Genomic DNA, 15,799 nt, shown 5'->3' with positions numbered 1-15,799 from the left:
GCACAACAGAAGAAAAAGAAAATTGCAGACCTGAAATAAAGTGTGCATTTTTAATGGAGAGTTAGTAGGTACCAAAAAATAACCAGCCAAGAGTAGACCCTGCATGGCTAGGATGCCTTTAGTGTTTCTGCTTTTTACCAGCTCACACCATCTGTAGAATGGGTGAGGCATGGGAAACTTTGTAGCCACTATAGTTGGTGGTTGATACAGCCAACTGTTTATTAGAAAATAGGCTATTCCACAGAGAAAGCTGTGACAAGCGATGCCAAAGGAACACTTGTTACAGCATTCAGAAACAAAGTTTACTGTGTGGAATAACAATGAGGTCTGTAACTTTGATCAATTAACAATGAAGCTCTGCTACCTCTGAGAGTGTTCTGCTTGGTCTCTGCTCTGCATCTCAGCACGGCCAGCCTTTCCAACAATTCTCCTAGCACCTTCTCGCCGTCGAGCTTGCTCAGAGATCTCACTCCTTTGTCCCTCCCTGCAGGCCAGGTTGCTGTGCTGCTGTCTTTCCTGAGTCACACAGAAGGTAAGGGCCGTGGGAACTTCTTCCTAGTGGGCAGAAAAATTACTGCCTCCTCCCAGGCTTTCTACTAAATCAGATCAAACATTATTTCTACATTAGCATCTTTCACTTTGGTTACAATAAGCACAGATCCCTGATAGTAATAGCATTGACGTTACCTGATACATGCAGAAGCATGCAGAGAATTGGCTGTCCAGGTTATGATCCTGTTAACTCTCTAGAGACCAAATCAAAGCAAAATAAACACAAAATGAATAAGTGACCAGGCTTACATCTTTATTCATACTTGTTGGGAACCACATGCTCTTCTAAAGTTACATTTACTACAGAGTTCAGAGGAAACACCTCCTCTTATCTCTCAGCAAAGGGCGTATTTGTAAAGCTCAGTGAAGGGCATGGAACCAAACCTGAACCTTTGCCTCTGGGGCCTCGCACTGCCCTCTTTGAGGCTTCATTTTTAGGCTTAGTGAAACGGCAGCCCGAGAAGACTGGATCACAAGCAGCATGTGATGTTTGAAAGGCAGGGGTTATTTGTGCCAACAGCAAGTTGTGTGATTCATGAGGATTTTATGGGTCAGAAGTGCTCAAAGTCCATCAGTTACCAGAACAATACAAAAATCATACAGTTTTGTGCTTGAAACTTTATCGCTTTTGTGAAGGTAGAATTATTGGGAAGTATGGGAAATGCTGAATCACAGCCTGGACCTCTGATTGATCACCTGAGGTGAGCAATGAGTCAGCCCTGGGAGCACAGGTGAAGGCAATTCTCCTGTGCTGCCGGAAGGGTGGAGCCTGGCTGCACCTCTCCTAGACCTATTTAAGAGCTGACTGCCAGGGGGAAAGGATCTCTTCTGGAGATCCCTGCTCTGGAGTTTCTTAAGTGAGCCCAGGATATGGGTGAGTGTCCCTGTCTTTTCTGCTTTGGTGTAACAACAATGTAGCTAAGCTTCTGCTATACTGTAACATCCGTATATTCATTGATTGTACGTTTATATACTTCAGCCAGTTTTTAGCACCTTTATTTTTTTTTTTTTTTACCAGCAGTGTGAAAGCATTTTCTCAGCAGGGAACGATTAGAGCTATACTTGTACCAGGGACACAACAGGTTGAATACTTTCCTGTTGTCTTCTCACTTTTGCCCCGTTCATTTGGAAGAATGTGGAAGAATGCTTCATAAGGCCTGGAGATCCCTGAAGCTCCAGGGAAGAACCAGTGCTTTGGCAGCTGTATGTACTCAATGAAATCCCTAGGCAAAAAGGGGCACATTCAGAGCAGTGACTTCCAAGGACAGGAGTAGGATTCTTCTCACATTCTTCACGTTTCCCAGCTATTCCTTAGCTCTCTTCCAGGTCTGAGGATCAGTTCTTTTCAGCAGTGGTGGAATCACCCATTATATCTCTTTGCGCTTTTCCTGTAACCTGCCAGAAGATCCCAGGTATCTGAGTAGGAGGTTTTGGTGACCCTATCACACAGGTTCTGAAGTTTCCTGGAACAAGTCTTTGTGACCCTTGTGTTCCCCGGACATGTATTTAAACATGGAGTATCCTGTGCATAGGCATCCCTAGCTCAGACTTAATTTTGGACACATCAAACAGCAAACACAGGCAAAAGCGATGTGTTTTGAGTAGGGCATAGTTTCAATTTTTCTACTAGAATACTTCCAACCTCATGTGAAGCAGTCAAATAGTTAAAAGGAGCTTTCTCCTCTTCACCAGGTTACAATGTCCTCAGTATTTAATTTTCTGCAGGGACTTGGACAGCACTGTTTTGTTGAGCTCTTCAGGCAAGCAGCAGTCACCTAGCACTGGACCACAGGGGCTTGGTTGTGCTGAACAAAATGTAAGGAAATGATATTCAAATACCGTCTCATTTAGCCAGTCCACAGGGACAAAAAGATTTATATATATTCTTTCTCCATAACCTTTCCTGTATATAAAAATGGGGAAGAAAAGCCAAATCTTTTTTTCTATGCCCTCTGAAGAATATCCAATGTACCACCTGTAGTTAGCACGTTTTTCTCCTTTATTCCACCTAAGAACTTATTGTACTGTTTATTTCTGATTGCTGCTATAGGCTGCAGCACAGCTGTCATTAAAAGGTTACCGAGCAGGTTGGTGAGATTATTAAGCTTGACTGCCATTCTGACTTCTTCGAAATTGAAACATTTTCCAAAGCCATCTGATGACTTACTTTAAAAGGCTCTTTTTTTTTTTTTTTTTCTTACAAAAAAGCACACATGCTCTCTTCCTCTTACACTTCAGCAGTGTCACTGTGTAGCACCTATGCTGCTGGTCTAGTAATAAGCAGTGAGATCACCAGAGATATTATAGTCCAGGTCACTGGAAGTGCTAACTTTTATCCAACACGTAAGCTCACAACTTCATGGCAAAGTACTTACCTGTTATATCAAATTATATAGGAGTCTTTACAGATACATCAGCCTGAGGTGAAATGATCTGGTAGGAATTTGTTACCCATGCCAGGGACTCTGCATGGCTTTATGTGCAGACCACTGAGTATGACACTGCTTCGCACAGGGCTAAGCAGAGAGCACTGCCTAGGCAGGGGCTTGTTATTACCCACTGGGAGTGCCCAGGAAAGAGTGCAAAATATTGGGGAAGGCTACTGTAAATCCTGCCTTCATAGAATGTTGCTGATTTGAGTGCTTGCTTTCTGATTGCCAGCTTGAGACGAAGCCCCAGATGCCAGCTGTAAAGGCTGGAAACTAAAAAAATAAATAAGGAGGAACATTGAGATTTCTTTTTCTGGATTTTTAGCTGAAGCTAAGAACATCTCTGAATACTTTACTGAAACAAGCCTCACAAAATGTGAGACTGGTACCTTTAAAATGATGCTTATTTAGTCTTGGAGGAGTCAGTTTTAATGTTGGATTAATATCTGTTGAAGTCTGCTACTGCGTTTCAGGCTCAGGAGAAAAGAACTGTGTCTCAAAAATACTCCGGAGTTAATCAGGGATGTGGCAGCATCTGCTTAAGAGAGACCTGTAATTGAATCATCCCTAATTAACCCATCACCTCAGCAGAAGGGAATAGGATGTTGGTACAACTTACTGAAATGGATGAGAGCAATGGGGATGAAAAGGGGGAAGGATAAGGGAAAGACAAAGCAATATGCCTATCACCTAGTTTTATTTAAAAATAAATAAATAAATAAAAATTAAAGTATATGAATCATTAAATCCGTGTGATATAGTTAATCATGCTGTGGTTTCAGAAACATTAGAGCATGTTTATGTGTTAATCACTGCATGGTTTAGTCCTTGGATGTTTTCTTATTTGTACGGTTTGGGCTGTTTACCGTATTTACACATTTATTTTTTTTTTCTATCATTACTGCTGACTTAATTTGCATTTGTAATAATTGTCATTTCAAACTAGAGAAAGCCTAGTTTACAAACTAGCAGGCAGAAAATAAAATGAATGTCAGAGATCTCCACATAGGAAATAATAATACAGAGTCAGCTGTGTATTTATTGAATGAAATGACAGCACAAATCAAAATGAGGAATATTTCCTATTTGAAATAAATCTCACAGAGGTATACAGATTCTGAATAACACTGCTTGATTTAATGTTGTTTTCTTATTTTGTGCTAGCTGGCTAATATACAGTAATTGCCATTTGTTTCATGCAGTGCCCTGCCAGACTGTTTTAGATTATTTGAAGACTGTACTTCAGCATCACAACCAACTTATGGTGCCACAGCCAACAGACCATCCAACTGAGGTAGTATACAATGAAGACAAGTTACTTATTTTTGTGTTTGAAAATTCATTGCAAACAAGTAGGAAAGTAAATTAGAAGTCACTGGAAGAATACATGTAATAGTAAAATATGTAAAATCTTTTATTATACTGTCGTTCTTGGTACAGTAATCCCCAAAATGTAAGAGTGTCATCACTAGTGCATCTGCATCCATCCTGCTTGGGTAATTTTCTCTCCCCTTCCCTTGGGAACGTGATTGATGAGTCACAGGCGGACTCCAGGCGGGGGCTGGTCTGGTGAATGCTGTAGCTGGAAGCAGGGAGCCTGGTGAAGCCCCCTCCTCCTTCTCCCAGCCAAGCAGATGCTACTGGTTGTCCAAACACTTGGTTGGCTAAGGCACTGTCAGCCAATAGAGAGAGATGGAGGAAGTGTTGTGGCCAACAAATGCTTTGTAAAGGAAAAAAAAGTGGGGCTGCCTCCAGCTTCCCACAAAGCCTCCTGTTGTTTAATGTGGCCCTGAGCTGGTTTAAGCTGAACTACAAGTTACTTCCTTCATTTAGCCACCAGAGCCACTGTATGACTTCAGAAGGTCTTCGGAGCACCCTTTCTTTTCAGAAGGGATCCCAAACAAAATGTTACACGTTGGCCGTTTTGTGCTTATGCAGAGTGTGGGGATTTTTGTAATTATATGCCTTTTGAAAGCTTCTCACTGAAAAAGTGGGGAATGGATGTCTTCTCTAGAAGGTAAACGTATAGACGTGGGTATCAGCTCTGCTGTAACTCGTTAATTTTGTTCCAGTGTGTTTCTTTTCAGACATGTAAAAAGTCTGTATTTTGGGATTGTTCTATGCATGCTTACATATGTATAGTCCATACATGTCACTACACGTCATTCACGCAAGCAAAATCACAGGAGGGAAGATGTAGGTCTAGTTTGACCTCCTATTGCTCATCATATAAATTACATGTTGTGCAAGTCTCACAGAGTCCAGTTGAGCACAGTTTTGCTGAAGATGCTTTGCAGCAGTTCAGACTTTGCATCAGAGTGCTTCTCTCTTCAATTTTACTCTGCACAAATTGCAATACGTATATATTTATATTTATATATCATTGCATGTTATCACTCCAATATATTCCAGTGCTTCCTTTTTTCATGCTCTTCTGTTTAACTAAATTTTTCCGGCACTGTGAAAATGGGGCCATCCTGTACTGCCCACATGGAATCACTTGTCATGATGTGACAGAATTTTTTATTCAATTAAACACTTAGATGCTAATCTTTTATTCATAAGTTTAATCATGTACAAATACAAGCATGAACACATTTGTACTGTAGTTCATCCTTCAGGATCTGCTTATTTCATTTCTGGAAGGTTTTCTGTTTGTTTTAGTTTAATGACTGCTGGACGCATCAAACTGCATCATATACTTACCACAAATATTTTGCCCAGAAGTGCCTTCCTCTGGCAGCAAGTAATGAAAGTGTATGTGTAGCAGGAACAGAGTAATTGTTCAACAGAATATCATAACACTGCATCATGCCTTTGGTGAAGAACAAGGAAAAATATCCTAAATTTCAGTGGGAATAAGAGAGAAGTATAATAAAATTTGGGCTGAGGAAATTACGCAAAATTTATTACCTTCTCCACAGTTAATAGTAATGGGAGCTCTCATGAAATTTAGATGTAAGGCCTTCCTGCACTACATTTAAAAACCCACATTTCCATTAGAGCAATACATTTAAACAGAAAGGTGGCTTTTAGGGTAACTTGCTGCTTAGCAAAGCCGCCCATGAGCATTCATCTCTAACACATGTGAGCGAGCCTGGAGCACAAGGCTGTGCAAGGACTGGCATTGCACTGCTCCTGCTTGGCTTGCCCAAAAGTGAGGCAGCGCCCAGAGTCAGTTGCACAAGTGTTGGTAAGAAAGGTTCTTGCTTCATTGTATTTTATCTTAATAGGAAAAAAAGGAGATTTCAGGGATGTATGGTATAAATAAAAGGGATGCGGAGCAAGCTGCTGGAAAAAAAAGTGCCAACATTAGGGTTAGATGTGCCTTATGTCTGAGGGAACAAGCCAAGGAAATATTAGTGTCAGCTCCAACTGCGTTGGGATATTTGGCCATCAGAGCAACAAGGCCCATCTCCTCCTTTATATTTTGGCTTCTGTTGCTGAGTTTTGGATTTTCCCAGGGCTGTCTTGGCGGTGGTTTGCACAAAGCCAGTTAGGTCTGCAGTGAGGCAAATAGGTGGCATGCCATCATGTAGGTGATGCTCCTAGTGGTGTTCCACACACTGGGAGGTGACAAAGTTTTAAGTTGTACCAAAAGACTCTTCAGTGACCCCCTCTTCACAGCCTTCACTGCTTTTAGCTTTGTGCTTACTTATCAAACTATCAAAAAATTAAAGGAAATGTCAAGGAAAAGCTTCAAAGAGGCTCCCAAGCTGCCCCAGCATGCTTTTATAACCATATGAAAAGAAACAAGAGCAGTTCTTAGAAGAGTTTTCAGATATCAGAGATGTGAAAGCAGGGAGGGTAACTTTGCAGCAGTTGACCACAAGTGTAACATACAAGTGTAAGAGACACTTTATTAAAGTGCTTTTATTGCAGGCATCATGGTACAGGTGTCTAGGAGGGCATGGTGTTGGGTTATTTGCATGGTTAATCTCCTTATTGATTTAATCTATTAACAGTATCATCATATATTAATTGATTGATCACAAAGTGTAGCATTTTATAGGAGGCAAGAATGAAAGTAACACAATTGAGGTACAATTGACTCAAGAGGGTTTATAATGGGTGTGGATTACAAGAATCCCCATAATTAGTCCCTCAGCATTCATTTAATGTTGGAATATTAAAGCACACAAATTACGAAGGTTAAAAGCAAAATTTCTTTCCAGCTGACATGGTGGCATTCGTGTAAAGCTGTAATTTGAGTTAATATGGCATTCATTAATAGTAATGAAGCTTTTAGTTTTCATAGTTGCTTTATTTATTTTCTTTATGTTTTCTCACAGTAATGTAACTGCTGTCAGGTTTCAGGTGTGCACTACAGAAGCGATGAGTTTATTATAAAAATAGACCAAAAGAGCCACCTCTGAAGAAAACTGCTGGCTGCTGTGAAGTGTTCCATTTGATCACGCTCTTCAAAGCCCCTTTCTATGCATTTTAACAGATTAAGAAGAAAGGTTATATTTAAATATATAATCTAGTCGCTGGTTCTCAGCACTTTCTGACCTACTTGCTGAAGTGCAAATTATCAGTAGCCATCTCTTAAACGTGTTCCTTTCACCTTGCCAACTTGCAGTTATGAAAAATGGAAATATAATTGAAAAGGTACTCAGTAAGAGCAATGATGTGCTCACCTCGGTGTGTGTTTCCCTGTGGTATCCCAGCTGCTTAAGAAGCATGTGTTTTTATTGCAGCTGACACTAGCTATTTGCCTTGTAAAATAAGCAATGGAAATATTTCCTTTTTTCAGGGGAGCAAGCAGTTGCTGAACAACTACCCTGTCTACATCACTAGTAAACAGTGGGATGAGGCTGTAAATTCATCCAAGAAAGATGGACGGCGGCTCCTTCGATATCTCATCAGATTTGTTTTCACAACCGATGAGCTTAAGTACTCATGCGGCCTTGGGAAAAGGAAAAGGTCAGTGCAGTCAGGAGAGACAGGTCCTGAAAGACGTCCTCTGGATCCAGTAAAAGTAACATGTCTCAGAGGTACTGCATCCTTTCGCTCAGTGTCCACCATATGTGATCTCATTTCACCGCATTGGCTCTGGCTCAGTAGAAGCGTTTGGCTGACAGTTGCACATCTAGAAGGGGTTTCAGAGAGAAGTGACAAGCAGCCAGAAACCCTCTTCCCCCCCCCCCCCCCCTTTTTTTTTTTAATACATACATGTATGTATGTATGTATGTATTATATTTATGTGTATAGATATTTGAATAGGGAAAAAAAGCAGAGCTGCTTACCTAAGGGAGGAGATAGGTCAATGAATGCATGACACCACTGTATGTGAAACAGCAAAGGAACATCATACAGTCCTGATTGCCTTCCTTTATAGTAAAACAACAGGGCATTCTTGCTAATACACAATAAAATTAACCAAAGGAATATTTTTAGCCAAACATGTTTAGCAAATGGCACTCAAAGTCAGTGAATGGCCTTTGAGTCAAAATGTTACAAGATTCAGAATAAGTTTGGACTTTCAGTAGGGCCAAGAACATCTGCAGGTTAGAGAGATAAATACAGGTATGCACAAAAGTATTGTCAAGGATTTAACTTCTTTGAAATACCCGAGTAACATTTACTGTGAAAGTTAGGGAACATCTGGCCTCAAAAAGAAGGAAAGTTTTGCAAGCATTTTACAACAACATTGATAATGTTGGGCAATACGGAAAAAGAACCTAGATTTAGAAGAATTTTCTGTTGTGGCATTTCGTACTTGGGTTTCCTGAAATTTTAAGGCCTATTACTGTGCTTTATAATGAAACATACAAAGCAGGACCTTTTAATGTTCTGCTTTAAAGAAAGTATTTTTGTCATATGGGTGCCTGCATTTCTTAAATGCATCTGCTTATCATTTATTTAATGAACTTTACTTGTAGTGTTCTATGAGCACATGCCTTAAATTTAGATTGAGCTGACTTCAGGAATGTTTTACTCATCAATGCAGTGTAAACTGATAAATTTTCAGCAGCCGACAGTAATGACTTTTAGTCATGTAACAGCAACCCTAAGTTGTTACTCATAGGACGGAGCCTCTTCCCACTTGGGTTAGATGAATCCAGCAAGGCTCAGCAAATCATAAATTTAATTGTAGCACATTGATGTAACCAGGTAAAGAGCTCAGTTTTTATGCACAGCCAAATTAAGCAAAGATGTTCTTGTACTATGAAGGAACCTGTTAACCTGTTACACGATACTCTGGCAGTACTTACACTCCTTGAGCATTCAGCAGAAGGACAAGGCCATTGCACAGCATGCCACAGTGGAGTTTGGAGCTGTATTCAGGGTCTCAGAAGTTCTCCTGGAAACTGAAGGGCTGAATACTATTTGCTAAATGGATTTACATTTCATCTAATGATTTGTGCACAAACAGATAGCTAATGACTTTTTCTTCCTCTTTCTCTCCTGCTTCTTTCCACTAGGACTAACAGTAATTGCACCTGTAGATGAATTTACATGTATGGCTAATTGCCTCTTTGGGCACTAAGCTGACCAAATGTGGAAGCATTCTCTGGGAGAAAGAGAAAGGCCAATTGCCTTAATTTTCAGAAGTTTGAACAGGAAATCAAAATGTTCAGTGTAGTTAAGAAAGTTAAATAGACAGTTGTTCATTTGGGCTTTCTTGTGTGGGTGAGAACATTATGACATTCCACAGTGCCAAGAGTTAGCTATTGGCTCCTACCCATTTGCAAGCCCAGCTAACACACGTCTGACTGATTTCCAATGTATCACACCACTGCCAGAAGAGCAAACTGCTACTCTCTGCACTCAGAGTAGATTAAACATCTGTAAATGTTTTCAGTGTATTACTACAACAGCCCATTGTCTGGAACCAGCTTTCCAGCAGCCTGGCATGCCTGAGTTATCAGACTGATCCTTTACATAGTGACTACTTCTTTCAGAAGAGAAATCTGTTTGTGAAGCCTCATGTGAACATAACTAGGAATTACTGTTGCCTATGTAGATTTTCAGGGAAATGAACTTAAATCCTAGATAGCTATCACTTCTGCAGACACACTGCTGGAAGAGCTATGCAAAAATCCCATCCTAATTGTCCAGCAGATGAGATATCTTGCAGGCACGGCAACTCATGTAGGAGCACAGCATTACCTGGTCTCAAGATGTTGTGACAGTAATGAAGTTACCTTACTCCAGTTACGATGCGCTGCTGGCTTGTCAACAGGAGAAAATGGAATTTAAAAATATCCTGGGAGATGCAGCACTGCATGAGGGAATAACTAATGTTACAGAATAAATAAGAAGCTGTGTTACCTTATAAGATACAATATATCCAGTACATCTAATGAGGCTCCCACATATTTAAAATTGGACTTAGATGTTTCAAAGTCCAAATAACACCTATTGGAAATCTGTCTAGCAGTTACCATTCCAGAATTGGTGAGGCACCTTCTGCAAGTGAAGTTATTGCACATCAAACAATCTGGAAGGAAATTTTAAGAGCTAATCATCACACACGAACAGCTGTCTATAGAAGCAGCAGCAGCTTAAATGGCCAAATTACATACAGTACAGTTCACTTTCCCACACATTGATAGCTACTGCATGGCTCCCCAATTTAGCCCTTTCATCTCATTTAGCTGTTTCTAAGGCCAGTTTAGTCTCTGAAAAACAAGTGTCAGATTCCAAAAGATGAAAAGAGCAGAACTCTTTTCAAAGGAAAGAAACTCCAAGGAGAAAGTAGCACAGAACTGAAATGCCAGTAGACATTTTAGAGTGGGTAGCATGCTGCTGCAGCCTGCTGGTGTTCTGGCAGCCAGCAGAGGGAGATGATAAAGGTCCTTGACAATAACCACATAGATGACAGGTTTCAAGCAAAGCGCATCCCAGTTTTAACTTCTAACTTTTACATGTATTGCAGACGCTGAATCATAAATGTCACTTAGAATTAATTCTTTTTCTTTCTACAAGAAGGGATTTTATCTTCAGGTCCCATCAGGTAGAAGAGCAGACATGCATGTGGAGAAGCACACTTGTAGAGAAGTACAGTAGGTCCAGTTGGCATTATCATGGCATTTCCCATAAGGCTTTACTTCTGCTTACGTAGAACAGTGATGCCCTGTTTCTTATTTCCCATGGGCTTTTGGTGTCTGGGCGATAGCGGGTGCTGCCAAGACAAGCTGTTTTTTGTATTCTTACCTGTTTTCCTGCAGAGTTCATTAGAATGCATTGCACTTCCAACCCTGACTGGTGGATGCCATCTGAAGAGCAAATCAACAAGGTGTTCAGTGACGCAGTAGGACACGCTCGTCAGGGGCGAGCAGTGGGGACTTTCCTTCACAATGGGAACTCATATTATGAAGGGACTGACCATCCGGGGTCACAGGACGAAGTCTTCAATAGAGGTATGCAAGATGGATCTGGTGATTGACAGCAGTGAGAGAAAACTTACACAACAGTAGCAAGCAGTTAATTTAGAAGAGACTATTTGTTAAACATACTTACCGTGAAGTCATTTAAGAGTCCAAAGCATGTTTGAACACATACTGCGTACATTTCAGCTTCTCCATTCTATCATATCCTCATTTACAGAAAAATCCACTTCAAAATCTGCCCTATGGGATTTCTCAGTGCCTACTATTTGCAAACCCTTTGTAGCACCCCAAGGGGAAACTGCAGTTTGCTTCATCTAGTTTTAGAGAAAAGATCACTTAATAATTACAAAAATTTCAAAAGAAACAAAAGCTGCCATTTTATTTGCATCTTTCTAACAGGCCCAGTTCTGGACCTTCAGACATAACAACCAGATACTATTTGCTTTTCCTGAGAAGGAGATGAAAGAACGCATCTCCTTGCTTGTGACAATGAAAGAAGTGGTCACTCATTTCATAACAAAAAGTAGCACAATTACAAATGCTACCTTAAAATACCATGTAAGACAGAAAATTCAGGGGCATCCTTTAGCCAACTGTACCAGGAAATGAAGCTTCTTGCATTGAACAGCACCAGTCGTCAACCACAGAGTCCTTCAAAGGCCCAGAACAGTAACAGGCACTTCTAATAGATAAAAATTTCTTTGTGTGTTAGATAGAGACTACGTTTACCTAGATTTCTAGGGAATTAGACTTGACCATGACATTTTTCATCCCCCCCCCAAAAAAAAATTGCTAAATTGCTATTTTGTATCCAGTCCTCAAAATAGATGAGGCAGTGTGATGGTCTCAACAGTCAGATGTTCAGTGGTGCATTCAGGGAAGAGCTGAGTTAGAAAAACCTAATTCAGCATTTCTTTGTAAGATAAGTAAGCCTGGGATCCAGACTAAGAGCTGTAAAAAAAGGATGTTTTCTAGAAGAGAAGCCAGTTCACAGCAGAATACAATATGGAAACGGATGCTGATGTAAAGGAAAAACAATCTGTCCTTTTCAAATGTTTAATTTCAAAGGCTTAGGAGTCCCACGTCCCTCTAAATTGATGCACTCCTGAAATACATAATGCCAAAGAAACAGTTCCTTCCTTTCAGCATCAGGGTGTTTCCATCTCTATACCTTGGTCAGTTGCCCAGGCTGCTGCTGGTATTGGTCAGTGCCTGGCCCAGCCTCCTTGGGATGATGTTTCCCAACAGATGGGGATGGGGAACTGGTTTTTGGAAAGAAAATCCAAATTTTGATCAACTTCAGTGCTACCTCATCAGTGTTTATTCTCCTGAACGTGTGTCTCATACCGCCCAACTTTCCAACCCATCTTGCTCAAACCATTGGAGAAGCTACTAATTCCTCCTTCCACCCTTCTCCTCTCTTTCCCAATCTTCACCCATGCACCGGGCAGGGCAGGAAACACACAGCCCATTCCCTTAACAGCCTGGAAGGGCCCTCTGCAGTGCAGTGCAGCCACGGCCCTGGCCTAGCTGGAGACGAGGACCTGGGGCACTCCCACAAATGGCAGCTCACCCACATCACAATTCTGTCCTGGCATTGGCCTCCTCGTCACCTGCTGCTATGAGCAGCCTACAGGCTTCGGTATACACCCTGCTCAGCCAGGATATGCTTTAGGCCTTTAAATGTCCAATACCTCTTGACTTATTTTAATTTTGGTACTTCTTAAAAGGGGGCTGGTAGGCACTCATCCAAAGCAGACGAACCAGTTCATTTTCTAACATTAACAGCAGTTCAGTCACACTGCACCTTACCAGGCCAAGGGGTTTTGAGGCAGCATCTCTCATGGCAGGCAGAGGTGACTTGCTTGGACCAGTCAACGAGGTGCTGTGGCTGACGGGGAGAAACTTGGTGTATAGAAACGTCACAGTACAGATATCCTATAGTAGCTTTTCTGTGTTGAACTTACACGTTTTTTAAGAGAACTATTATAGAAGATGTTACATTGCTCAGATGGTGTAAGTCTTGCTGGTGTATGTTCTATGTGGTGACACTTTCCAAAACTACTTGGTAAAACATGTCAGAGCGTGCGAGTCAGCATTATACTGTAAATTTGTCCACAGCGATATGTATCATGCTGTATTTTTGTAAACATTGTGATGGTTCCTTTCAAATGTTTCAACATACGAGATTAACAATACGGATGCTTCATTTTTAACAGTCTCAGGACAGAATTACTGGACTGGACAGACCTCTCTCACTTAGTAGCCTGAAGATTCTTCTGGAATATCTTGTAAGTCTAGCTTTACTTTTAGTGTAAAAAGCTTAGCCAGTGTCCTGGTACCACTCACAGCCCTGCACTCTCATACTGTGCAAAATAACCAAATGTATAGTTTTGTCCCAAAAGCCACCTAAGCGCTGGAAATGGCTTTGCAGGTTTGGACCTTTCATTTATGAGCAAAATCTTTCCCTCAACCGCTTGCGTGCAATCACCAGTACATGACTAGCAGCCACAGACAGGCATCAGAAGAAGGGAGCTCATCTCTTTTTGGGTTTAGTCTTGTTTTTAAAATAACAACAGCAAATAACAGCATCTCCCTTGTTCTGGCCACTTGACTCCTGAGCCACCCATCTCATTTAAAAAACCCTCCACCACCACTCGCTCCAATTACCTGAGTCACAAGGCATTATAAATTTACACACATCAAAGCATCGAGGTAGCCGCAAGACATTAGGCATAGCGCTCTGGAACCTGGAATAACAGATAGCTGTAAACAGATAGCGAGACACCAGGATTGACACGCCGTGCTTTGCACACCAGCACATCCCTTCTGTGCTGGCTGCTGGCAGCAGGCTGGCAGCAGGAAGCTGCTATCCGTCATGTCACTCCTGCACATCCCAGGAGGATAGATCCTTGTCTTATCCCTCCGTGCTCTTTAATCTTACTGTCATTTATGTATCTGCCTTCTCTCAAACTTTGTGTAGCAGTACCGCACGCCCATCTGTGCCAACATGCCTTCGCTATATTTTCTATAACAAATATTTGTGGAGAAACTGTGATTAAAAAACCATTAATCCTGATATTTTTATTGTTATGGTGTAGTTAATTCTATGAATACTTTCTAACGATGATTGTACTGTGTAGAGTAAGTACAGGTTAGGGATAGACCTTTACCAGATATTGTACAAAAAAAGTGCATAGTGTAATATAGACTAGTAAGGTTTTTGTGACACTTTCTATAGGATGTGTGAATTGTTTTCTATGTGGCAACACACATTTCTTTTAAAAAATATAAAAAATTTAGAGAATTTTTTAAACAGTCAATATTTTTTAATTATAAAGACATTTGTTACCTGCAGTTTACTATTTCAGGTGTTAATCCTAATTTGAATATTGGTTTTATTACTACATACCTCCAGTTCCATTTGTTCTGTTGCATAACAATGCACAATAAAAGTTGTCTCTGGTTAACTTTTCTGTCTCCCTCTGTACACACCGCAATGACAGCGGCCACCATTGGTTCTAAACATAAATGCATTTTAGGTTTAGATTTATACAAAAGGTTCAAACACTGCCTTTTTCATTAAACGCGTGTTTGGTATGAAGTGCTGGAAAACACAGGGAAAGATTACGAAGAATTCAAGTATGAATATAAAATAAATCATTTTTGCCTCAAAACATGACAGTGTTTATATACTGATGCACTGGTTAGACAGAGTGCTCAGAGAAGGTGCCCAACTGAGGTGCTAAGGCTTGGGTTTTCAGGCAGCGAAGTTTAAATCCCATTTTAATCCAAAATTCAGTGCTGGCTGACCATCTCCTCCTAGGTGCTTTAGGAAATCCTGGCTTCCAGGAGGAGAATACTGCTCTGGAATTATGTTCTCTGCAGCAGCAGATACCTACTCCAGCCAAGCAGGACAGGCCTGGCCACACACTGCTGCCTTCTCCTAGAGAAGGTGCCAGGTGCTGTCATCACAAAATCCCCATCCCTTTGGGTGCCTGCAGAAGTTTAACCCTCTGAGCTGCTATTGTCACAGCTGCAGGACTTCAGCCTCTTTTATTTTTTGTTTAGAGAAGCTGCAGCACAAATCTCAGAATAATAGGGAGCAGAAGGGACCTCTATAGTAGACGTCCCCTATAGTAGGTCACACAGGAAAGCATGCAGGTGGGTCTTGAATATCTCCAGAGAAGAAATCATTTCTGGTGATTCTGAAAAATGTAGTAATGTGTGCCAGGACACAGCTGAAGGGTGAGGGAGCCTTATTCAGTACTACAGCTTTGTAGCACCCTCATGCTGAACACCCATTAAACAGAGCAGCATGGCACCAGGTAAGCTGTGCTTCTTCTCTGCTAAATGGCTTCTCCATGCAGAGAAGCACGGCCACCACTGCTGGCATCTTTGCTTAAGTATGTGGATAACCCTAAACAAGACCTCCTGAGGTCAAAAGTTAGCTGTTACATCCTGGGAGGATGAAGGAAT

The 15,799-nt window shown here is 41.1% G+C and overlaps 1 protein-coding gene across 1 annotated transcript in view; it reads left to right on the top strand.

Moving 5' to 3' along the window:
- The window catches only part of BEND4 (BEN domain containing 4), a 30,019-nt gene extending 15,229 nt beyond the window's left edge, over positions 1–14,790 (top strand). The window contains exons 3-5 of the mRNA XM_052682516.1: positions 4,184–4,275; positions 7,738–7,978; positions 11,159–14,790. Coding sequence (XP_052538476.1) covers positions 4,184–4,275; positions 7,738–7,978; positions 11,159–11,376 — 551 coding nt within the window. The 3' untranslated portion in view covers positions 11,377–14,790. The remainder of the gene's footprint in view (positions 1–4,183; positions 4,276–7,737; positions 7,979–11,158) is intronic.
- Positions 14,791–15,799: the final 1,009 nt, after the last annotated feature.

The sequence above is a fragment of the Tympanuchus pallidicinctus genome, unplaced genomic scaffold (genome assembly GCF_026119805.1).
Source record: "Tympanuchus pallidicinctus isolate F22 unplaced genomic scaffold, pur_lepc_1.0 scaffold2, whole genome shotgun sequence".
NCBI lineage: Eukaryota > Metazoa > Chordata > Aves > Galliformes > Phasianidae > Tympanuchus > Tympanuchus pallidicinctus.
Note: the sequence above shows the minus strand (reverse complement) of the source record. Positions and strands in the feature narration are given on the sequence as shown.